Source organism: Mesoplodon mirus (genome assembly GCF_964341445.2).
Source record: "Mesoplodon mirus genome assembly, chromosome: 12".
NCBI classification, from domain to species: Eukaryota; Metazoa; Chordata; class Mammalia; order Artiodactyla; family Ziphiidae; genus Mesoplodon; species Mesoplodon mirus.
In genome coordinates, this window is record NC_138988.1 from 2,148,370 (window position 1) to 2,173,700 (window position 25,331).

At 54.5% G+C, this 25,331-nt stretch overlaps 2 protein-coding genes across 6 annotated transcripts in view; one reads left to right on the forward strand and one right to left on the reverse strand.

Annotated features, from left to right (window-relative positions):
- EFCC1 (EF-hand and coiled-coil domain containing 1) overlaps positions 1–12,815 on the reverse strand; it is a 33,297-nt gene extending 20,482 nt beyond the window's left edge. For all 5 annotated transcript variants that reach the window (XM_082638879.1, XM_082638878.1, XM_082638877.1 and 2 more), the window contains exons 1-2: positions 11,769–12,815; positions 10,074–10,360 (exon numbers count right to left, since the gene is read on the reverse strand). In XM_082638879.1, coding sequence (XP_082495005.1) covers positions 10,074–10,360; positions 11,769–12,464 — 983 coding nt within the window. In that variant the 5' untranslated portion in view covers positions 12,465–12,815. The remainder of the gene's footprint in view (positions 1–10,073; positions 10,361–11,768) is intronic.
- Positions 12,816–21,754: 8,939 nt separating this feature from the next.
- The window catches only part of CFAP92 (cilia and flagella associated protein 92 (putative)), a 326,108-nt gene continuing 322,531 nt past the window's right edge, over positions 21,755–25,331 (forward strand). The window contains 2 exon segments of the mRNA XM_082638951.1: positions 21,755–22,306; positions 22,877–23,172. Coding sequence (XP_082495077.1) covers positions 22,956–23,172 — 217 coding nt within the window. The 5' untranslated portion in view covers positions 21,755–22,306; positions 22,877–22,955.

The following is a 25,331-nucleotide window of genomic DNA, read 5'->3' on the forward strand; positions in this document are numbered from 1 at the left end:
TGGCCCTCGTCCAACGTGACTGGTCTCCTTGTAACAACAGGAGGTTAGGACACAGACATGCACGGAGGAATGACTGTGTGAGGACGCAGGGAAGAGACGGCCGTCTCCAGGCCAAGGAGAGAGGCCTTAGGGGAAACCAGTGCTGCCCACACCTTGATCTTGGACTTCCGGCCTCCAGAACTGCAAGACGGTGCACATCTGTGGTTGATGCCACCCAGACCATGGTATTTGTCACGCAGCCCGAGCTGACTAATACACTGCCACTGACACACTGTAGCAAAGCAGCCACGTCCACCATGCCCTCTCCTTATTCATCCCGTGTACTGTCACCTATTGGTCAGCGGTCTCCCCCCAGGACGTCAGCCCCATGAGGGCAGGGACTTTGCCTCGTTCATGGCTGTTTCCCTTGGACCCAGGGCAGCACGGCACTCTGGGCATGTGACAAAATGTGGTTGGATAAAGAACAGTCAGTGGTTAATTCTGACAGAAAATCGTGAAGAGACCCCACGGAGAATCTCTGTCCCCTCCCCGCTTCAGGGTCTCTGATGTCGGTGGCTCAAGCCTTCTCTAAGTCACCTCTGTCCTCTCAGGAGGATTCAGAGCAGGTGGTGGGAGCCTCAGGTGTCTCCCATGGTCCGTGCACCTGCCCAGTCGGGAGGAAACACCTGCCTTTCTGGGCCAGGCCCTCTGCTCAGCAGTGGCCGCAGGGGCAGAAAGGAGGGGCATTGGGCACCATTGCTGCCCACAGGAGCTCCCAGTCGAGAGGGACTGCTGTTCTTTGCAGAAGCCACCACCCCTTCAATCCATCCATGAGACCCAGGTCTGGTGAACCAGAGTGGCAGTGATTGGTCCAGAGTAGTCACATGACACCCCGCCAACTTAGCCAGTCAGCATATTCTAACATCCCTGGTACCACTGATTGGTTCAGGGATGGGCGTGACCCATGTCAGGATAATCAAGAGTTAATCTAAGGATTTTCTTGGAACTGCTGGGAAAGAAATGCTCATTCTATTGGGTTACCCCAGTAGAAGGATTGGTGCTAATCCTGGGCCACTTTCTCATCTTCCCTTTGCTTGGTGCCACACTGCAGCCTTCACTCGTCTTGGATTCTCACTTCTAAGAGGAAGGTCACGAGGTGGAGTTGGTTGGTTTTGTCTCATGGCATCCTCCTCCTGTCTCCTGATAACAGCACCCACTTTGCTTTCAGGAACTGTCCCGCCCCCTACCTAGCATCCACCTCTCCGAGACCACAAGGTTGAGTGTGCGTCCGAGTCCCGGCCGGCTGGAGTATCCTAGCGCCCTGGCCACAGTGATGGCCTAGATGTGGCCTGTCACCCAGGCTGGGCTGGGCAGCGTTCTTCCCTGAGACTTTATCTGCAGGTGCTGGGAAGCAGTATGCAGGTCACTGAATTTGGAAAGTTACGGATCTGGGGTCACTGCAGCCTGTCCCCTCCCGTGTGGAGCCGGAGTGCGTGAAACCAGGGACAAGCAGAGATTCGGGACGGATGGATGGTGCTGGTGGCACGGGATTTAAAGTCCTCTCCCTGCAGGTAAGCGCCAATTGATGACAATGAAATGGGTGGACTACTTACTATGTGCCGGGCACAAGTCGAAGTGCTTTTTACACACTATCTTATTTAAGTCTTGCCTATGATGTAGGCACTAAAATTAACCTCGTTTTCCAGATGAGCAAACAGAGGCAAAAACAGGTAGAGTAAGAGCCTCTCAAGAAGTGTCAAGGCACCAAAGAAGATGGACAAAGCAGGCAGTGGCCAAAGGCGACTGACTGGTCTGGCACTTCAGGCCACCCTGGGTCCTGTGCGGCTGCCCCTGACCTGGGAAACCGATACCATGGTCCTCTTGTCTCCTGTCTGTGTGCCTGAGGCCACCCACCTGGCCTGGAACTGGGAAAGCAGGGCTCGCGAACGTAGGGTCTCAGAGCATCCCCAACTAACCTCGAGAGCACAGAGCCGAGGCCTGTTCCCGAGCCCCGAGGGAAGCAGCACGAGAGCCCAGGACTCTTGGGCCCTTGAGGACTGAGACCAGCCTGGGCTATGCCCTGACGGCCTGGGTGACCTTGGCCAGATCACCTCAGAGAGGGACTCTATCTATCTAACAGCTCAACAGGTGGTCCCCGGCTCCGCTGCCCTCTGGGGCCCCGCTCCGGCTGTTGGGCTCACACAGACGTGCACTTGTGGTTTCTGGGCAGGCCTTGCTTTTCTGGATAGAAATGAACAGATGTCCCGTGCTTTCTGCCTTTAATAGCGTTGTGGAGGCCACGTGTCTTAGGCACATCGCAAAGACTCATCACAGAGCCCGCCCCGGGCTTCTGGTCAGGAGCAGACAGTGAAACCCAAACCCCAGTGTGTTCCAGGCACTGTTAGGTGAGTTCCTGTAACTTTCGGCTGAAGCGCATCCCTAACTGATGAACCCGCCGCTAGAGATGTCTTCCCAGCTGCCCCTGGAAGGTCATCTTTACGCAGGTGTGGTGTGACCGCCCACGTGCCATACTGGCCGTAGTGGGTAACCTGTGGCCAGTGGAGCTCGAGGTGTCGGGGATGCAGCGAGACATTGTAGGTGGGACTTGAGCTTAGGTCCAGGCACTGTGGCTTCTTAGCAAACTCTGGCTGCAATCTCGGGGAGATGTAGCAGGGGGATAAAAGGTCCGGTAATCCCCCATCGAAGGCTTCCTGTGTCCCAGCCGGACCCTGAGGACTCAGGAGGAGCCACAGTCACCTGACACCCCCCTCCTCAGCCTGTACGCAGTGGGATCCTTTGCTGCACTGGGCTCCTGGGGGTCCGTGACTGTGAACGTGACCAGGGAAGGTTCTCGAGGCACGGTGCTCACTCCCACTGACGCCTGAGGTCCTGGCTCACCATCCAGCCCGCAGCGCATGACGTGCCCGCGACACATCGGAGCGCTCTGTTAACGCTAGGGTGAAAGCCACTCGTGTTGGCTCTCCCCGACCCAGCACGAGGTGAGGACACCAAGGCTGGCTCCGGGTGACCCCTTGCTGGCTCCTCCACCCAGAGGTAGGTCCCCATCGTCAACCTGGCTGCTGCCTGTGGCTCTCATGCCTGTTTCACCCTGCAAATCCTAAGGTGCTGTCCTGGAGGAAGGCTCTGACCCAGAACGGAGAATGGCAGTTTGAGGCTCTGCCGAGCTCCAGGTAAGGCCTCCAGGTGTGGGGCTGGTGGTCCATCCCTTCTCAGGCGCTGGACCCAGATATGGTCTCCTCACCAGCCTCCTTGCCTCTCACCTCCCCTCCTGCCCATTTGCCCTTCACAGGCAGCCTGAAGGGTCGCTCTGAAGCTCAAAGTGATCACTTCACTTCTGTTTCAAGCCCTTTTCTGTCTCCCTCGTTCTCTGGGGTGAAGGCCTCGTGCCTCAGCCTGGTGCTCAGGGCCCTTCGCCATCCTCGCCTGCCCTTCCAGCTTTCTTTCCTGCCGCTTTCCACCTCAAACCCGCCAGCCACAATACGTCTCCTTGTTCCCAAGAGGCACCAAGACCTTCACACCTCCAAGCCTTTGCACTCACGGCAACCTGAATCTGGGATACCTCAGAAAACTCCTTCAACACCCATCCTTCAACACCCAGCTCAGATGACGGCATTCCCCCAAGAGATGCCCTAGCCAGCGTCACTCACGCTGCGGTCAGGGTCCTGTGCTTGCCCACACTCTGCAATTCTGGTAGGACCCTGACACTCAGCTTACACTGTCCACTCCTTGTGGCGGTCTCCACACACACAGGGTTCTCTGGGGCCAGGCTCTGTTCATATCAACAACACCAACCACCACTACCATTACTATTTATGGTGGGTACTGTGATAAGGGATAAATAAAATAATAATCTCCAGCATTCGTCGAGAGTTTTCTCAAGGCTAAGCGTTATTCTAGGTGCTTTGTACATATTAGCACTTTATCTTCAAATTCCCTATGAGGTGAATATAATAACCGTTATTATTCTTGTCACCCTCATTTTACAGATGAGGAAAAGGAGGCTCACAGAAGCAAGAATGACTGAGACATGGGCTTCCCTGGTGGCGCAGTGGTTAAGAATCCACCTGCCAACGCAGGGGACACGGGTTCGAGCCCTGGTCCGGGAAGATCCCACATGCAGCGGAGCAGCTAAGCCCGTGCGCCACAACTACTGAGCCTGTGCTCTAGAGCCCACAAGCCACAACTACTGAGCCCATGTGCCACAACTACTGAAGCCCGCATGCCTACAGCCTGCGCTTGGCAACAAGAAAAACCACTGCAATGAGAAGCCCACGCACCGCAACGAAGAGTAGCCCCTGCTCGCCGCAACTAGAGAAAGCCCGCACGCAGCAACGAAGACCCAACGCAGCCAGAAACAATAAATAAGTAAATAAATTTATTTTTTAAAAAAATGACTGAGGCAGGTCAGAGTCCAGAGCTGCCCGCTCAGCCTGCACCTCCCTGCCCCCACGTCACTGAACACACACGTCCAAGGCAACAGGGCCCCACCCCACTTCACAGATGAGGTAAGTGAGGCACAGGGGGAGGGGCCAGCTCAAGGTCCCACCGTAAAGATCTGGAAAAGCTGGGATTCAAGCCCAGGTTGGGCTGGGCCTCCTGAGCTTGGCCCTCCACCCACCGAGCCCCCTTCTGCATCTCAATGGCCCCGGGTGGGCCTGCAGCAGGTGCTGGGCCAGCAGTGTCCCTTTGTGAGCCCGGGGTATTGTCCCCTGGACAAAGGCCTCAATTCCCACTAGCGGCCACCCACACGCTCACTTGTAAGGATAATGGAGTCCGCAGCTAGCCGCCCCCCAGCTCCAGATGGCGCCCCCCGTCCGTCTGTTTCCCTCCTGACCCACTGACTCTGCGCCCACCCCCCATCAGGCCGGGCTGCTGCACTGGGGCGGAAGAGAGGAGGTGGCCTTCCCAGGCCTCATCTTTGTGTCCTCAGCATGGTGGCCGGCCCAGTGGGCTGCCCTACACCTCCCGCCCCCCATCCAGCCCAGCCTTTTCATCCTTCCCAGACAAGGACACAAAGCCACAGAGGCGGCCCCTCCTCCGGCTCCAGCTGACCGAGCTTTTCTGTCTTCTGGGCGTTGGAGCCCAGGCCCTGCCCAGCAGTGCTGGCCCCAGGCAGCTGCCCAGGTGTCTTAAAGGCCCAGCTTCTCCTCCATGGCGCAGAGCATGGGGCAGCAGAGCAGAGAACTGGCTGAGACCTGGGGCTTCAAGAGAACCTAGTCACCGGGTGGAGGATGGTTCCCCCCGAAGCAGGATCAGGCCATTGGAGCACTCGGGGCTCGCCTGGTGCTGGACTCCTGCACGCCCACGCCCTTTCTGCCGAGACCGTTTTGAGGCTGCATCCATCCATATGCTTGTTGGTCTGTTCACTTGTTCATTCACCATTTTACTGGGAGCCCTGGGCTTGGTGCTGGGCCCGACAACGTCAAGGCATCGTGCTTCCCTAGGAGGGCTCACGGGCTGGGCCAGGAGGCCAGTAATAAGGGTCCTTTTGGCCTATCCTTCCAGCAGGTTCTGAAGCACTGAGGCAGGCAAGGTTGGTGACGGTGCAGAGTGCCCCCCACTACCCCAAAGCGTTCAGCAGCCTGGGAGAGCTGACTTTGAGACAAGCCTGTCCTGCGTTTAAGCAGGCTTCCTTCCGGGGCCTCCACTCAGAGACTCTCCAGTTGCCACAGGGGGCCTGTTCCCGAGACAAGAAAGGGGATTTGGGCTGTGAGTTCCCAAGAGGAGCAAAGGCAGGGCTGTGTGTTGTTTAACATGTTTGGGATATGTGCTTCCGTGATTCTTCTGGGAGGATCTCAGTCTTAGAGTTCGACAGGGTTGGCTGTGGGTTTGTATATGTTTGGTGGGTAAGTGACTAAAGTTTGGTCAATCAGAGCATCTAATCATCCTGGCCCCCTGATGGGTTCTGGGATGAACATGTTTCCAGGTTTGTCCATTGAGGCTCAGCCTGGCACTCCAGTGGGATAGCTCCGACAAGAGATGACCTTTCGAGATGTAAGTGCCCCAGAGGCTACCAGGGGAGAGAACTTGCCTGAGAGTGAAGCAGAGCTTCCATATCCTGGTGACATTGTTTGAGTACCTGGATCCAGCCATGCCTGAAGCTGGACATGCTTAAACTGTACTGAGAGCCAGCTTTTTTAAGCAAGTCAGTTTGAGTCAGGCTTTCTGGCACTCATCCAAGAGACCTGGCTGATAGGAAGAAAGAGAAAACAGAGGAGAGAAAGGTGGAGAGGGTTTGGGTGTAGTTTGGGAGAAGTGACAGGGAAACACTAGATGGATGGGGGCAGAGGTTAAATGACACTGTATAAATCGTGATGTCAAATATTCCACATGAAAATATTTGCATCATTGCAACGTAATCCGCGTCTTCCCCTCTGGATCATCTGTCAGGGTTACTATGCTCACAGATGTGCTGGGGGGAGGGACTGTCTTGTGCGATTTGGAGGAGCTGAGTCCCCCATCTGGGACGAGGTGGACCGCGGAGACCAGCCGTGGGAAGCAGAAGCTGATGGGGTTGTGGTGGGCTGGGTAATCCTCCGCAGACTGGGCTGGCTGGGCGAGCCCAGGGTCTTTGCCCAGCTCCAGGAGGCTGCGGGCCACGTTGACACGTGGAATACTTGCATCTGATGCAGGACTCCCATGGTTCTGAAAGCAGCAGTTGCTCTCTTGGGGCCCCTCTGCACAAAGCATGTTTGTGTCCCAACATGGGTGTTCATGGCCTGTTCCACTCGGGCCCAGGAGAGCCTCAGAGGGCTGTGGGCATGCCTGTACCAGTTCCGTGTACCCAGGTATCCGCACAGGGCTTTGTCCATAGAAGATGCTTAGAAAACGTGGTACGAATACATGAGTGTTTCCAATGGCTTAAATATTTACTGTCTGTTCTCTTAGGTTCCTGGTCAGGATGGCGGATTGAGGTGCTATGGGAAGCTCTCTTTCTATGTACAAACACACAGAAGTGCTGGATAGAATATAAGCATTTAAAATAATCCAGAGTCACAGTCGAAAACGAAAAGGTAAGACGCGCAGCTTGTGTGGGAGCAGGAGATGGAGCTGAATTGCCCCTGAGGGGTCAGGACTTGGGTTCTGAGGCCCAAGCGGGGAAGGGGCAGGAGACCCTCGTGCTGAGTGAAGACAGTGAGGCCCCTGCATGAAGCCCGGGGCCATCCAGGGCCGTCTCATCCACAGAGGCGAGAAAAACCCTGCTGACTGACCTTGGGATGTTACCCTAAGGTGTGGAGCTCAACTTCTCCCCACCTGTGTAGTGAGAAACTCTGAGCTAGGAAACGCATTTAGAAACCAGCCCAGAATCAGGCCCTGGTTGGGGCAGAGGGCGAGCTGCATGACCCTGGAGACCAGGGGGACCCTCCAGGATCCTGGCTTCTGCTAAAGCTAGGCTCCTGGGCCGCAACCACAGAGCACACTGGGAACTCATCATCACGACGGGAAGAGCTGGGCAAGCTCGGGGTTACAGCAACCCCAAAGAGACGTGACAGAAGGAGGTTTACCTGAGAAACAGGGAAAGGACTGGGTAGAACCCACAGCAGAGGACTGAGTGGGAGGGAAGAGAAGGTGCAGGTTTGAGAAAGAACTAACTAGAAGTCTGAGCAATGAGGAAGAGACTTGCTGAGATTGCCCTTGAGGAGGTGGCAGAGAAGGGGAAGGAGGTTTGATTTGGAGTTGGGAAGCTCAGCTGAGTTCTGGATCCATCAAGCTTGGCTACGTGACTAGTGTTCTCAACTGTTCTATCCCCTCCCCTTTCCTTTCTCCAAAGAGGGAGAGCTTTGGGGGCAAGTCAGCCCACAAACTTGCAAGCTCTGACTACAGAAAATGGGGAGAGGAGGTTTGCTTCTGGGGCTGGGTGAGGTTTAGGGACAGGGAAGCAAGTGACAACCATCACCTAATCACCGTGTGAAGGTCACTCTCTGGTCCTTGGTTTCCTCATTCACTGGGCATCTCCTTTGGAGCCTCTGCAATATCTGCTCCCTTTTTCCTTCCTAAGAGAGCCTCAGGTTTGTTTGGGGCATCAATATCACCAGACTTTCTTCCAGGTAGGGGCAGCCACGTGACGCAGTTCTGGCCAAGTTGATGGAGGTACAAGTTCTGGCGGGAGAAGGTGGGGGAGCCTCTCCCTGAATACAAAGGCAAAGCTCACTAGAAGAAAATCCTTCCCACCCCCGATATCACTGGTCCTTCTTATGCTTGGACAGCAGACATGAGGCCTGGAGGTGCAGCAGCTGTCTTGTAACCATGCGTCAGCAACAAAAAAGGTAAAGTGGAAAGACAGAAAGAACACAGGCTGTGGGGGCAGGCAGACCTTCCTTTTCCACTTTCTGGCTGTGTGGCCTTGGGTACGTCACTTAACTTCTCAGAGCCTCACTTCCCACAACCTGTAAGATGGGGATAAAACCTCTCCCTTGAACAGTCCTTGTGAGGATTAAATACTGCGTTGACTACGGATCCACTTTTTCTCCTGTTAAGAGCTATCCCAATGTTTGGAGTTATTTTTACAATCATGCTGTGACAGTTACTTCAGAGCAAAAGAAAGAAGAGACCCTTTACTTCTCCTCTTGGAGAAAGTTCCAAGGCGGGATACGGGCCTCGAGCCAAAGGGCCCTGCTCTTTGGCCGATGAGCTATGCAAACAGGAAGTGACTATCCAAACATTTGGAGCTGCAGAAGCCTAGCCCAGAGCCAGCCTCCTCTCTCCACCATGGTGCCTCCTCGTCTCCCCACTGGGAGCACCTCAAAAGTCAAGGACATGGTCCCCCCAGTGAGGAACCAGGTTCAAAGCCACCCCTTCTGGCTGCCCTGCCCGCCTGCCTTTCGGGCTGAAGTCAGACTGCAGCCTCTTGTCCGGCTCCCAGTGTCTTCTGCCATTCCCCTCTCCTTCCATCTCTTTGTCACAACTGTAGCCAGGGTGATTTTTTTTGCAGTGCAAGTCTGTTCCTGTCGCCCCCTTGCTAGAACTTTCCCATGGTTTCATGCTCTCTCGAGGGAAAGGCTGCAGACCTTGCCACAACCATTGGGGTTGGCCTGGCCTCGGCCTGCCTCTCCAGCTTTACCCCTCCAGCTGCTGTTTTAGCTGCTGGACTGGGCCAAGGTCCCTCCTGCCTCTGCGCTTGGCCCACACTGTTCCCGTTTTCTAGCACGCTCTCCCCCGTCCCCCTCCCTGGCCCATCTCGCCAGGTAACGTCCCACCCTCAGCACTCCACTCCCGGGTCAGGTCTGCAGGCGCTGGCTGAGCCTGCAGCAGGCATGACGAGGGCCCTGCTCTCCCTGACAGCAGGCAGCCAGCTGTTGCCACACATCTGCTCACGTGGGGACCTCACACGCTCACGAGTGCTGCTCAGGGTGAGGATTTCGGAATGTCTTGTTCAGAATGACACCCCCTGTGGCTGGCATAGTCCCTGTGCAGAGCTGGTGCTCAGTAAATGTGGAAGGCAGGCAGGCCGGGTGCCTTGTGATTTGAAAGGGAGTGAGCTCTGTTTACAGAGCACCTAAGTGAGTCAGGCAGGGCCTCACTGCCTCTTCACAGCCTCCCTGGCAGGCAGGGGCCCCAAGCTCTGTTCCATCCAAGAGGAAACAGGGACTCCGAGGGGGACCGTGACTTGCCCAAGGTCACACATCTGTCAGAGGCCCTGCCAGGATTGGAACCTTGGTCCCGTGCCCAGCTTCCTACCCTGATGGAGCTAGCACAAGGGATCACTGCGCCTCTGTTTCCTCACCTGGAGAATGGGGACATAATGGTACCTACCTCACAGGTCCGGTGGCTGTGAGGACTCAGTGAGGTTAAGTGCTGAGCTCACAGCCTGGCACACCTTAGGTGCTCGGTAAGTGTTAGCTGTTGTCATCGTTCTTACTGCACTGATCAAAGAACAAATAAGAACAAACATATCCTATTGCCCCCAGCGAATAGGCAAATGGAGGGGCTTTATGGGTGAACAGGCCCACGGATGGATGGGTGGGTGGATACCTGAAGACGTGAACAACACGGGGACGAGTTGAGGGGAGGAAAACACACCTGAGGTTCAGGACAACAGGAGCTGATCTGGGGCACCCGGGCCGCCGGCTCACCTGTAGCGCCGCAGCTCGCCCTCCAGCCGCCGCACCCAGCGTTGCAGGCCGGGCACCTGCCGCGCCAGCGCCTCGAGCTCGCGCACGCGCGCCAGGCTGCGCAGCACTGCCTGCCGGGCCTCCTCCGCGCGCCGCCGCACCTCGGCCTGGCCCCGGCGCAGGCGCCCCGCGCGGGCCTCGGCTGCCGCCAGCGCGCCCCGCGCCTGCCGCAGCTCCCGCGCCGCCGCCATCTCGGGCCCGCAGTGCGCCGCCTCCTGGGCGCCCGCCTGGCTCTTCCAGAGGCCGACCTGCAGAAACAGGGCAGCAGGGCAGGCGGTGAGCGCCTCGCGCCAGACCCCACCCGGCCCAGGGCGCGTGAGCAAAGCAACCCGGCACGTTTCTCGCGCTCGTGCTCGCAGCCCTGGGCCCATCTGAACTCGTTTAACCCTCGCCCTAACTCTACCGAGGCGGGAGCTCATGTCGCTCCGTTTTAATAGATGCGGGCCACTGAGGCACAGAGCCCATTCTGTTGTTTGCACAGTTCCAGTGAGTCCCAAACGCCTGCACTCTTCTCTGCCCACCTCCTGCCCTCGGGGCACCCCGCTCCCCCGTGCTCCTCCGCCCCCGAGACTGGGGAGCCCTCTATGGGCGTTCCCGCCCCTCCCCGCTGTCTGCTGCTAGGCAGCCGCCTCCTTGAGGGTGCGGTTTTCTTCTGTCGTGTTCACTGCTGGGCGTCCGGCGCCTAAAACAGGCCTGGCACACAGTAGGTGCTCAGCAAATACTTGGAGAACTAATGATCCTGGACGATCTTATTCCACGTAATGGCAGTACTTTCCCGCCCCGGCCTTGGCTTCTCTGATGCCCGCTGGCCGTGGCCCCTGAAATCCGCGCCTTGCACTCCTGCGCACTCCCTGGCCTGTCTCTACCCCTCAGGGCTGTGACCCCGGGCTGTGCGGGGAGCGGGCAGGGCTACTAGAACGTCAGCTCCCTCCTGGCCTGTGGTCCCTTGGGTCAGGGGCCGTCTGGTCCTCGTCTGACCCCCACCCCCACATGGCCTTTGACACACGGCTGGGCACAGCGCTCAAGTGCTTGTTGACTGAATTGCAGATGCCTGGGCTGGGTCCATGCCCCTCTCAGTGCCTGGCCCCCGCAGCGCTGAGTGGCCAGACCTGCCTGGTCGACAGTGACACTATCTAGCATCGGGACACCAGGCCTGGCCCTGAGGGAGGCCCTCCAATGTTTGTTGAGTGACTGCGCCGAGCTGCCTGTGTACCTCATTAGCTCCTTAAGGGTGGGGACAGGCCTTTCTCACACCTTATCCCCTAGGCCTCCTGGAATCCTGGCACCGTGGAGAGCTCCGGAGGCGTATGTGTGTGAGACTGCCCAGGTTTCCTGCGAGGGTCCACGGCTGGGTCAGAGAGGCAGGATGAGATGGGCTGTGTGTGTCTGGTGGCGGAATGGTTTTCTCGGAGGGACTGGAGTTTTGGGGGGCTGGACTGTGTGATGTGAGTAAGGGAGGGGACTAGAGTGTGTTGGAGTGGAATGGGGTGGCTAGGGGCAGGATGCAAGTAGGCTGAAGTGGGGAGGGCTGCCCTTTCTCCCCGTCCTCTTCCTCTGCCCAGCAGGGGCTCTGCAGCCAGCCCGCTGTCAAATCCACCCCCCGCCCCCGCCCCCGCCCCATTCCGTCATCACCCTCCGCCCCAGGGCCAGGTGCACCTGAAGCGCTAGGCAGCGCGCGTCACTGCTCTGCAGCGCGGCCCGCAGGTCCTCCACCAGCTCGCGCAGGCTGCTGTTTTCTTCCTCCAAGCGCGCCAGGCGTTCGCTGTCCGGGCCGCCGTCGGGGCCGGGCGTACGGGGCGCTCGGCGGCGGCGGCGCGGACGGCGCAGGCGGATCTGCGTCTCGATGTGCTCGCTGAGAGCGCCGCGGGGCAGACGGGGCCCGGCGCGGGTGCCGAAGTAGCCGCAGAGGCGCGCGTGGAACTGGCGGAAGGTGAGCTCAGGCGGCTCGGCGCGCAGTGCCAGGCGCGCTTCCTCCTCCGCATCCGCCTCCCCATCGGTGGCCAACCCAGTGATCACATCCCCGGAGTTCGTGTCTCCCGCGGCTGTATCCCCGGCGGCCTCCCAGGTGGCGGCAGCCTCCTCGGCGCGCAGCCCCAGCACCGCGCAGAGCGCGCGGAAGTCGGCGCGGGGCAGGCGGCCGGCGCCTCGGCAGTCCAGGTGGTGGAAGACCTCCTGCAGATACTGGTCCAGGCCCGTGGCCAGCACCACGATCTCGTTCTCCACGCCTCGGTCCAGCCCGTAGTGGTGCGCCAGGGCGCTCAGCAGCCACTGCGTGCGCCGCGCTGGTCGCTGGTACGGGTCGCCCGCCGCGCCTTCCACGCCGGTCCCCGTGCCCGGGCCGCTGGGCTCCATCGCCGCCGAGCGCCGCTCCTCGGGTCCCTCCGCCCCGCCACTTCCAGGGGCGGCCCCAGAGTTTCTTGAAAGGAGGGGCTTAGCGGTGGCGGTCTGCTTGGAGCAGTGCCGAGGGCCGTGTCCAGCAGCTGCGCTGGCCTGGCAGGGCGTCTGTGTTTACCCGGGTTGGCTTGGAGGGGGCTTGGTTAGGGGACCCAGGAGCCCCGAGACCCCCGCGGGGCCACCCCTGCCTGCTCTCCCTCCTGATCTCTCTTCTCTCGGTGACCCCTGCACTCTTCTCCCCTTATCACTCCCGGGGCGTCCCTGGCATCCCCTCTTTTCCTCCCATTCCCGGGTCTGTCTGCTTTCAACTCCCCCACTCTCCACCCAGCTGCGTTGTGCAGAGAGTGTGCCCCGAGACGGGGACAAGGGGTGGGCTCGGGATAGGAAGCTGGGGAGGGGCTGGAGGGTGGCCCCCCGGCCTGGTCCGCGCCCACGCGTCACTCCACCCCTTCTCGCCAGGAAACCTTTCCAGGGTAGCGCCGCAAGCTAGCTGGGGCCGAACTCTACTCCCGTAAGTACGGAGAAGCCCCCCTCCCCTTAAATTCAGCGACTGGGTTCCTAAACCCGCTTCTCGCTCCACCAGGGCTGCTGCAAAAGGGCTCACGTGGTAACTAGAGCAGAGGAAAACCCAGCTCCGAGAAGTGAGGGGATGCGTTAGGGCCATCCCGCTGGATAGAAACTGATCTGAGCCGGACCCTTGCTCTGTAAGCTCTGTGTGTGTTGAAGCGGGAGGGGGGTGGTGTAGGAAAGCCGTGGCCTTCCGTCTTCTCACCCGTTTGTGCCTGGGGAGTGGATTGGCCCTGTGACCGGAGTTCCATCTCTGAGCTGGGGTTAGGCTACCAGTGAGCTGTTTGGCCAACATTTCCTCTGGTGCCTTAGAACACCATTCTGGAAGATGAAAGAAAAATCAGCCTCTCAGGTGAATGTAAGGCTGATTTTCCTTTTTTTTTTTTTGACAAGAGAGGTGTAGAGATGTCCTAACCTGATACTTGCACTGGGAACCCTCATCCAGCCTCGCAGGAGCAAGAGGCAGATTTCTTCAACTGCCCTTGGCTACACGATGGGCAGAATCTGGCCTGTGGACAGCTCTAGGAATTTAAATGTTAAATCCTGGAATTTGAAAAAGCACTAAAATTCTATCTCCTCTGCTGCAGTACCCCAGAATAAGCACTTTGTCCATTTGGCAAATTTCTACTCATTCTTGAAGACTTTGCCCACCACACACCTCTGCCAGGAAGGAGTTAGATGCTTCTCCCCAACCATTTTGGATGTGCATTTAAAAAAAATTATTAAAGTGGTAGCAATTTGACAAAAAGTTTTACATCAGCTCCAGTTCTTGGCTTCTGCCTTAGAAAAAACACATGTGTACAGGATGTTCATTGCATCATTGTTTGTAATAGTGAGAAACTGGAGACAACATTTTGCCCATTGGTACAGCAGCTGGGATGAATCACCACAAAAGGATGAGTGAAAAAAGCGACAATAACAATAAACCCAATAAAATATTTTCTGTGAGGACATATGTATGTAAGCACATAGAAAAAGATGGAGCGATTCACAAACGGATTCAGTGGTTATTTCCAGGGGTCGGAGGAGTTTGGCTTTCAGTGTAACATCTCTCTTTTTGACAAAGGAGATGTTTTTGTTTGTTTCTTTTCTCTTTTTCTTTTCGGGGGCGGGGAAGACATACTTTATTTGCCATTTACAGACCACAAAGTTCACCCATTTAAGGTATATTAATAAGTGGTTTCTGGTATATTTATAGAGCATATAACCAGCATCACAATTTCATTTTTAGAACATTCTCATCACTCACGCCCCCCCCCCAAAAAAAACCCTTGTACTAGGTAGCCCACCCACTGCTCCAATTTCCTACCCTCCACTCCCAACCCCCAGCCCTAGGAAACCACTATTTTCTGTTTCTATGGATTTGACAATGTTTCTGGACATTGTGTATAAAACAGAATTCTACAATATGTAACCTTTTGTGACTGGCTCCTTTTTGATAACATTAACGATCATGTTTTCCAGCTTCATCCAGGTTGTAGCTGGCATGCGTTTCATTCCTTTTTACTGTTGAGTAATATTCCATTGTATGGTTGGACCACCTTTTGTTTATCCGTGCATCTGTCGATGGACGCTTGGATTGTTTCCGCTTTTTGGCTGTTATGAATAATGCTGCTGTAAACATTCATGTAGAAGTTTTTGTGTGTTCATATATTTTCACTTTTCTTGGGTGTATACCTAGGGGTGAGATTGCTGGGTTGTGTGGTAGTTTTATGTTTAACTTTTGAGGGCCTGCCAGGCCATTTCCCAAAGTGGTTGCACCATTTTCATTCCTACCAGCAGTGTAATTCATGTGTTTCTTAATGGGTAAAGGAATACAGGTGTTCTCAGTCCTGGACTGCTTCCCCTCATCCGCTCCACCACCTCCATCTCAGTTCGCGGGGCCTCCAGCCTCCCTCGGCAAATCCCTACCGTCTTGGGTTCTTCTGTCACTTTCACGCCCACATCCGGTCTGTCAGGCCGTGCACCTTCAGAGCTCACCCCCTCTTCCTGCACCACTGCTACCCTGGACCAAACCCCCAGCATCTCTCACCTGTATCATTGCAACAGCCTCCTCACAAGAAGTGCCCTTGAATTCCTACGTCTGTCCTCCACAGCCAGAGGACGCCCTCCTTCGCTCAGCACCCACTGTTATCTCCCTCTCTCAGGGACTAAAGGCCCAGTGCAGTGGGCGCCCATGTCCCCCGTAGCCTCCCTCAATGCCTCCCTCACTGACCTCCTTGCCGTTCGTCTAACTCACCTCAGGGCCTTTGCATCTGCTTCCCCAGATGTTTACAGCCCGCCCCCTCACCTCCAAGTCCCTTGCTCCAGCGTCAGCCCCTCAGTGAGGCCTTCGGTGACACTGCAAGCCCTTTGTGGCCCTAACAGACTCTCTTGCCTGGTGCGTCTGTCTGTCTCCCTGTAACGCATTATCAGCCGTGAGGGGAGGGACGCTTGCCTGTCTGTCCGCAGGGCTTGGTGTCGGGCACACTGAGAGAAGAGCTCCAGCCCCCTTCTGAGCTGCCTGCCCGCAGCTGCTGCCGGGCACAGTGTGGCATGAGGCTCTCCATGCGCTTTCTTTGCCTACAGGTGAGACGTACTTTTTAACTTGTATTTTAAGAAACAGCATTGTACCACATTGCCACTTATTTGCAGGCCTGCCACGAGGGCTGAGCTTCACAAGGCCAGAGACCTGGTACCCCCATGTCCAGCACAGGGCCTGGCATTAAGTAGGCACTAATTATGTCATTTTGTGATGTGGACACACTGCATCAGATGGAAAACTACATGTAGCTGGCATCCCTGGGATTCAAGCATCCTTGGGCCCAGAGATGCTGGAGTCAGCGAGAGTCCAGATGTTAGGTTGATTGGACTCCCAGCTGGACCGTAGAAACTTCTAGGCCGGGAGTCCCACCACCGGGGGCGTTGCTGTCTGCACTTAGAACAGGACTCTGGGGACTTCCCTGGTGGTCCAGTGGCTAAGACTCTGCACTCCCAGTGCAGGGGTCCCAGGTCCGACCCCTGGTCGGGGAACTAGAGCCTGCATGCTGCAACTAAAGATCCCACGTGCTGCAACTGAAGATCCCACATGCACCAACGAAGATCCCGCGTGCCGCAACTAAGACCCAGTGCAGCCAAATTAAAAGAAAAAAAAAAAAGAACGGGATGCTGGAACTTGACTCTGGACTTTTTTTTTCCCCCACATCTTTATAGGAGTATAAATGCTTTACAATGTTGTGTTAGTTTCTGCTGTACAGCAAAGTGAAGCAGCGTTATATATACGTATACCCCCATATCCCCCCCCTCTTGTGGCTCTAGACTTTTGAGTTGCGTCTCTGCAGATGAACCTGATTCAATTTCATGTTAATGCTGAGAGCTGGTGGCCCAGGGGAGACTACCCCCATTGCTGCAGCTGGCGACGGGCTTTTGCGGAAGGAATCCTTTGAATCCCTTTCTGGGCCAGTCAGTATTGAAAAGAAAGACTTTAAATATCTTGCCGTGGAGCCATCGCCTGGCCTCTGCCCCCCGCAGCTCCTTGGGGGCAGGGGAGTCCGGGTTGATAATGGGGCGCTGTCAGGCCTGTCTGTCTGCAGGCAGTGTTACCAGGCGCCTCTGAAATCATCCCGGTTGGACCCACAAGGTTTTTGTTTAAGGCTCGAAGTGAGTAAACTCAGAGGTCTCCTGCGCTTTTGTGTGAGCTGGGGGATGGGTGTGTGTCTGCGTCGGGGGAGCCGGGAGAAGTGATTTTTCTGAAGTCAGCTCAGTATTGTTTGAGCCATTCCAAAAAGTATATTGTTCACAGCGTCTAGAAACAGCCCAGCGAGATGCTAAAAAGCAAAAAACCCATCCCCCCTTGTGCCAACAAGAGAAGAACACAGAGTTCTTTTGTTGTGTTTGTTTTCAGATGTTTTCCATGCATTTAAGCGTGAAAGAACTTTTGGGGGTGGTGAAAACATTCTATATCTTCATTGGGGTGGTAGTTTCATGACTGTATACACCTGTCAAAGCACTTAAAAGGGTGACTTTTACAAGATGTCCGTTGTACCTCCTTCAATGTGACATAAAGAAACGAGTTGAAATGCTGCTGTTGGGATCTTTCTTTGCACATCAACCATCTTCCTAAATGGCTCCACCTTCGTTACCATTCCCGGGTAACGTTGTTCTCAAAGGCTGGTCCACACTCCCTCTTAAGACTGACCCGGGAGGTGCTTTGTCATCCCAGTAGGTGCACATAGAGGTGGTTTGCAGTTTTTCTGCATTCAAACAACACTGAATGGTTGGCTCTATTTCCTGGGTGCTTTGCTGCAGGGCCAAGCAGTGCGGACATTTTATAAGCTCTTGATGTTGTCAGACTGTTTTTCAGAAAGTCTGTGTCATTCTGTACCGTCCCCTGGAGTGTCTGGGGTTCTCCGAGAGCCATCATTTTTAGTGTCAAAGCTTTTCCATGTTTAGGAGTCTTGGTTAGTGGATTTGCTTAGTGTTCAGACGCCAAGTTTGACTTCTCTCTATTAAAAATGGGCCTGGGTTAGGCAAAGATTTCTTAGATACAACACCAAACACATGGTCCAAAAAAAGAAAAAAAGTCAATACATTGGATCTCATGAAAATTCAGAACTTTTGCGCCTCAAAGCACAGTGGTAAAGACGCCATTAAGAAATGATGGGACAAGCAGGCGACTGGGAGAAAATCTTGACAAAACACATGCCCAGTACGGGCCTTGTATTCAGAATTGACAAAGAACTCCAACAGCTCAATAAGAAGAAAACAACCCAATCGAAAAATGGGTGAAAGACAGGGACAGACATTTCCCAAAAGAATATATATGGATGGCCAGTAAGCACAAGAAAAGATCCCAGTACCGTTAGGCGTTAGGGAAATACAAAGCAGAACCTCAATGAGAGACTATTTCACCCTCACGAGAACGGCGATAATAACTGACGGACAATAAATGCTTTCGAGGATGTAGAGAAATAGGAACCCTCACACGTTGCTGGTGGGAATGTGAAATGGTGCAGCCATGTTGGAGAACAGTTTGGCAGTAAAAGATAAGCATAAAGCCTGATCCATACGTGTAGCGTACTACGTGACCCAGCTCTCCTACTGCTAGATGCCTCTACTCAAGAGAAACGAAAGCATCTGTCCACACAGAGACCCTCATGTGAATGTCCTCAGCAGCATTCTTCATAAATGTCTAATGTCCAACCTTAATGTCCATGAACTGATGGCTGGATAGACAAAATGGATTTATGGCTCCATTTATAGGAAATGTTCAGAAAAAAGGCACGTTTTTAGAGACAGAAAGTAGATTAATGGTTGTCTAGAGCTTGGGGTGGGAACAGAGATTAATTTTAATTAATTATAGTACTTTTGGGTGAAACTTGTGCACGAAGGATCTTATTAGGGAGATGAAAATGTTCTAAAACTTATTTATGGTGATGATTTCACCACTTGGTGAAGTTACTAAAAATCATTGAATTACACACTTGAAATGGGTGCACTATATGATATAAAATACACCTCAGTAAAGTTATTATGAGGTGGGGGGGCGCTTCGCTTAGGAGAGGGATGGCAAGAAGAAGCTGGGTGTATGCTTCCAGCTGCCAGAGTCTTGTGATAACTTCAGAAAGCTCTCTGGGTGCCGTGGGAGCTTTGGCTCCACTGCCCTGGAGGAAGAAGGAAGCAGGGACAGATTGCCCTCAGATTGCTGCACTCCACGGGGTGCCCCTTTGCAATGTGACTTTGCCCTTCCTCCTGTCCTATTCCTCACCCCCTTGAGTCTGGGCTGGCCCTTGTGACTTGCTCTGGTCAATGGACTATGGCGGAAGTGACGCCATGCTAGTTCTAAGCTTAGGTCTCAAGAGGCCTTGCAGCTTCTACCTTGGCCCTCTTGGAACCCTGCCCTGAGAATCCCGTCTGAGGAAGCCACTGCCGCCTGGTGGAGGATGAGCGGCCACGTGGAGAGGAAGTGAGGTGCCCTAGGCAATGGCACCAACCTCCAGACATGTGGGCCAGTCCAGCTTGGACCTTCCAGCCCTGTCGACCCTCCACATGAGTATAACCCAGTGAGTGAGCCCGGGGTCCACCGGTGAAGAACCGCCCAGCTGACCCATAGAACTGTTGAGAAATAGCTAGTGGCTGTTGTCTTATCCACTAAGTTTTTGGGGTGGTTTGTTATGCAGCAATAGACAATTGAAACAAATAATCCCTTTCCTTTCCTTTGACTTTGCCAGCCCTGAAGCCATCTTTGCTGAGGGGAGGTTGTAGACCCACCCCTCGTGCCTGAGTCTCAGGTGGCACACCTTTGCCCTCATTCCATCCCATGATGCCCCAGCTCTTGACCTGGACACTACCTCCCTCAGGGAAGTGGTTCCAGATCTTGGCTGTGCAATGGGATCTTGGTGGAGGTGACTTTAACAAACAAGCATTCTGTTCCAGTTATTTATTATTGCACAACAAATAATCCCCAAATTTAGTGGGTTAGGACAACAGTAACTTACTTTGCTGATAAATGTGCAATTTGCAGAGGGCTTGATGGGGACAGCTGGTTTCTGCTACACATGGTGCCAGCTAGGTGACTCAAAGGCTGGGGGCTGGAATCACCTGAGGTCTGGCTCTTACATTTTGGGCAGTGAGGCTGGCAGTTGGCCGGGAACCCTGCCAGCTGTTGGCCAGAGAGTTTACACGTGGCCTTTCCATGAGGCTACTTGGGCCTCCTCACAACATGGTGCTGGGTTCCTAGAGTGAGCGCCCCAAAGAACAAGGCAGAAGCACATGGAATTTGTATGACCTGGCTTCAGATGTCACCTAGTGTCACTTCCACCCTACTCTGTTGGCTGAGGTGGTCCAAAAGTTCTGTCTGGGTTCAAGGGGGAGGGGACTAGACCCACCATGGGATGTGCAGAGTGTTGACATCACACTGTAAGAAGAGAGGGTGGGAGGGAATCTATTGAGGTGTTTGGAAAATACAATCTATCACCGGTTCCTAAGCCCCACCTCTGGAGAATCAATTCCACAGGTCTGGAGTGAAGCCTCAGGATTGAAGATTTGACATGATCCTGGGTGATTCTCATGCACATCCAGGACCAAGGCTCTTTGGTCTAAGACCTCTCAAGCCTGAGTTCAGGGCTGCCCCACAGGAGATGCTGGGGAGATTGGCTGCTGCACTTGGTAACAAGGTGATCGAGGACCCTTTGGAGCAAAACCAGCCTCAGGCAGCAGGTGGCACCTGACGGGCAGAAGGCCTGCTGTCTTGTCCCAGGGAGGGTGGTGTCACTGACCGGCTCTTGTTAATGGGGTCTTTTGGGAGCTGGTGTATCCTAGTAACCTTTTCCCCTTGCAACCCTGGGTGTGTCTTTTTAGTACTTCCTTGCTTATGGACGGTAGTCTGCAGGCTGCTGGACAGGGTGTCATGGCACTCAGTGGTGAAACTTGAGTCCTTCTCCCCAGGGGACCTCACTGCCATTTGGAGACTTCCCCTCACAGCTGTTCTTAACGTTGTTTTTTAGACTGATCGAACCTGAGGAATGTCCGAGGGCCCTCGTCAGTGGGCAGTATTCTGGAATACTGGACTACTTTCCCCAGCCCCTGGGGACGGCCTAGGGAGGTGGGCACTGGGAGGCAGGGGGCTTGCGTCCACAGTTTTGCTCTTTGGCCACGGGTAGGTTGTGTCTCAGGTCAGAGCCTCAGTTTCTGCAACAGAGAAGTGTGTGTGGAGATTCCGCGCCCATTTGCTTGAACAAACTACTGCCCAGGGGCTTGGTACCGGGGCCCCCGCGCGCCACTCCAGCCTCATCATCCCTTCCCTGAACTTGCCATGCGTTTTCACTCCGCTTGGCCTTTGCATATGCTGTGTCCTCTGCCTGGAATGCCTTCTCTTGCTTTCCTCGCCTGGCAGACCCCACAGTTTGGCTTTTGTCACCTCTTCCGTGAAGCCTGCCCCAACCCCTCTGGGCAGTCGCTTCTGCGATGTGTCCCTCCGCTGCAGCCCCTTTGGTGGTCTGTGGTCTTCTACATCGGGAGCAGCAGCTAGGGGTCTCTTAGACCCCTAGGGGTGGGGGGCAGGGTGCCCGTCAGATAGTCTGGCTTTCGATCCAGTGCTGCCATATATATACCTGTGTGACCTCAGGCAAATCGCTTCACCTCTCTAAGCCTCGTTTTCCTCATCGCTGACTTTGGGGCTCATGATGACTACAAAGAATTCTCATGATATTTGAAGGACGTCAGTGACAGAAGCAGAGAGTCTATGCCAGAGAGGGATGGGGGGTGGGGTGGGGTCGGGTCATCTGAGTTTGCAGAGCCCAGTGCTTCCTTTGCCTTCATCAAAGAACAGGAGGGGGCCGCTGGTGGAGCTGTAGTGGGGAGCTGGCAATGCCTCTCCCCTGTACTGCAGGTAAGGCTCAGGCGCATAACAGGTGCTCACGTTCAGAGCAGGAATTCCTTAAAGACTGAATGGGGGATTCCCTGGCGGTCCAGTGGTTAAGACTTCGCCTTCCAATGCAGTGGGTGCGGGTTAGATCCCTGGTCGGGGAGCTAAGATGGCACATGCCTCACGGCCAAAAAACCCACAAAAAACACAAAAAACCAAAACATAAAAAGCAGTATTGTAAAACATTCAATAAAGACTTAAAAAATGGTCCACATCCATGGGCTTCCCTGGTGGCGCAGTGGTTGAGAGTCCGCCTGCTGATGCAGGGGACACGGGTTCGTGCCCCGGTCTGGGAAGATCCCACATGCCGCGGAGCGGCTGGGCCCGTGAGCCATGGCCGCTGAGCCTGCGCGTCCAGAGCCTGTGCTCCGCAACGGGAGAGGCCACAATAGTGAGAGGCCCGCGTACCGCAAAAAAAAAAAAAAAAAGGTCCACATCTAAAAAAAAAAAAAAAAAAAGACTGAGTGGATAAGCGAATAACTGAAGGCATGAAGGCAGCTGGTTCTGCATTTGTATACACCTCTCTGCCGGACCTTGTCTGGGCACCTGGCCTGGGACCAGCGGCTGAGGCGGGAAGCCCCGCGGCTGAGGCGGGAAGCCCCGCCCCCAGGAGAGGAGCCCCGCCCCGGGGCTGTGGCCACGCGCGTCTCCTAGCAACCACAGCCAAATATAGCGGCGAGGAGGCTCCTGCGGACTTCCCTACCCGGATGGACAGACCAGGTCCTCTGAACCTCCTCGGTGAGGAGGCTGTGCAGCTGCTGTGCGAGCTGACCGACGCCGTCGTCTGAGCCCACGCGCTTCCCAGCGCGTCCGCTCATAGGTGCCGCAGGTACCCCCCCATCCGCCCCGGCCCCCGCTCCAGCTGCGCAGCCCCTTCTTAGCGTTTGCTGGCGTGCGGCGTCCATGGAGGGCGCTTGTGCTCTGAGCCCAGTACTCAGTGCTCGGTCGGGTCTTGCCTCGGGGTCCTCGCCCTCCTTGGCCTCACCAGGCTCTTGCGCGTGCTGTCCCCAAACCAAGGTCATATTGTGCTTTGGCACAGCTAACCCGAGGCCCTCACCCCCACCCCCTCCCTTGTGGTTCTTGGGGAATTGCACTCACCTGGAGCCGGCATTCCAGACGTGCTGAATGATTAACTCTGATCATGAAAGGAGGAACAGCTGGGGCCGGGAGGACGGGACTCAATTTGGAGACGCTGGCTTTGCTGATTATCACGATTACTGACGGCACCATTCTCTGAGGTTCATCTAATCTTTGTTGAGTGCCCGCTGTGTGCCAGGCAGTGTCTGAGGCCTTGGCTGGTCAGCCCGGAACAGGGCAAGGCACGGGGGGAGGAGGGGGCAGGCAGGGCTTCCCTCCTGGGAGCAATGGTGGTGACGGCAGTGCCTTTATTTCCTTGCAGCCGGGAGTGCCGGCCGCGTGGGCCGCCCTGCAGCATGTGGCTGCGCGCCTGTGGGTGGGAGGATGAGGACCAGGCACGCATGGGGGCCGTGTCCTCCATGGGCAGCTTTGACCAGTCCGGGAGCGAGTGTGAAGTGGAGGAGAACCTGAAGGTTAGGGCCTGGGCCCAGGAGTCGGCCACCGGCCACCAGTGCAGCGGCGAGTCCTCAGAAGGGCCTGCCAGCACCTTCGACTCGGACGTGCCCCACATCGTCCCCTGCAAGTTCATCATCTCTCTGGCCTTCCCAGTGACTGCGGGTAAGTGTGACAGCAGAGAGGGAGTGTACCAGTGACCCTCTCCCAGACGTGTAGGGCACCTGTGCCCCCTCTGCTGGCTCCCTAAGTAGGGTGGCCAGTGACAGGAGCAGAGGTCAGGAAAGAAACTGCCACTTTAGGGCCCACTGTGGTCCAGGCAAGGAACAGTTGTATGGGCTTCACAGACTCAGTCCTCTCAAAACCCCAAGAAGCAGGTGATGTTATTTCTGCTTTTTGCAGATAAAGAAACGACGGAGAGGTGAAGGCGTTTTTTTCCCCCCATAAGCTGGTTGTGCATCATCGAATTCCTTGTTTAAATACAGACTCTCAGATTATTGGATCACAATCTCTGAGTGCAGAGGTAATCAGCTACTGCCAAAAAACGCTGTGTAACAAATGCAAACAACTCCCCATTTCATTGGCTTCAAACAGAAATGCCTGGGTGAGCGGGCCAGCTGATCTAGGCTGGGCTTCCTGCAGTAGCTCTGCCTTGCTTCCATCTCTCTCATCCTCCTCTCGGATGTGTGGGCAACCCAGACGCATTCCTGTCTTGGAAAGGCAGGGCACAAAAGAGGGCAAGCCCAGTCACCCCAGCACTCTTCAGGTCTTTGGACACCTCCCACCTGCAGACATTTTATTGGCCAAAGCAAGGCACATGGTTGAACCCCAAGATTAAGGGCAGAGAAAAGTGCTCCACTTTTTTTAAGGTAGACTATCTTTTTTTAAATATCAGCTTTTTAAATGAAATATAGTTAATTTACAATGTTGTCTTAGTTTCAAGTGTACAGCAAGGTGATTCAGTCATATATGTTCTTTTTCAGATTTTTTTCCATTGTAGGTTATTACAAGATATGGAGTATAGTTCCCTGTGCTATACAGTAGGTCTTTGTTGTTTATCAATTTTATATATAGTGGTGTGTATATGTTAATCCCAACCTCCTAATTTATCTCCCCTCCCCTACTATCCCTTTTGGTAACCATAAGTTTGTTTTCTATGTCTGTGAGTCTAATTCTGTTTTGTAAATAAGTTCATTTGTTTCATTTTTTTAGGTTCTGCATCTAAGTGATATCATATAATATTTGTCTTTGTCTGACTTATTTCACTTAATGTGATCATCTCTAGGTCCATCCACGTTTCTGCAAATGGCATTATTTCATTCTTTTCATGGCTGAGTAATATTCCATTGTATATATATACCACACCTTCTTTATCCATTCTTCTGTCAATGGACATTTAGGTTGCTTCCATGTCTTGGCTATTGTCTACAGTGCTGCTATGAACACTGAGGTGCATGTATCTTTTTGAATTAGAGTTTTCTCCAGATCTGTGCCCAGGAATGGGATTGCAGGATCATATGGTAACTCTATTTTTAGTTTTTTAATGAACCTCCATACTGTTCTCCACAGTGGCTGCACCAATTTACATTCCCACCAACAGTGTAGGAGGGTTCCCTTTTCTCCACACCCTCTCCAGCATTTACTGTTTGTGGATTTTTTTTTTTTGCTGTATGCGGACCTCTCACTATTGTGGCCTCTCCCATTGTGGAGCACAGGCTCTGGACATGGCTCACGGACCCAGCCGCTCCGTGGCATGTGGGATCTTCCCGGACTGGGGCACGAACCTGTGTCCCCTGCATCGGCAGGTGGACTCTCAACCACTGTGCCACCAGGGAAGCCCTGTTTGTGGATTTTCTTTTTTTCTTTTTTTTTTTTTTGCGGTACGTGGGCCTCTCACTGTTGTGGCCTCTCCCGTTGTGGAGCACAGGCTCCGGACACACAGGCTAAGCGGCCATGGCTCACGGGCCCAGCCTCTCCATGACATGTGGGATCTTCCTGGACTGGGGCACGAACCCATGTCTCCTGCATCGGCAGGCGGACTCTCAACCACTGCACCACCAGGGAAGCCCCTGTTTGTGGATTTTTAATGATGGCCATTCTGACTGGTGTGAGGTGATGCCTCATTGTAGTTTCAATTTTTCATTTCTCGAATAATGAGTGACATTGAGCATCTTTTCCTGTGCTTGCTGGCCAACTATATGTCTTCTTGGAGAAATGTCTACTTATGTCTTCTGCCCATTTTTTCATTGCGTTGTTTGTTTTTTTGATATTGAGCTGCATGAGCTGTTTGTAAATTTTGGAAATTAATCCCTTGTTGGTATCAT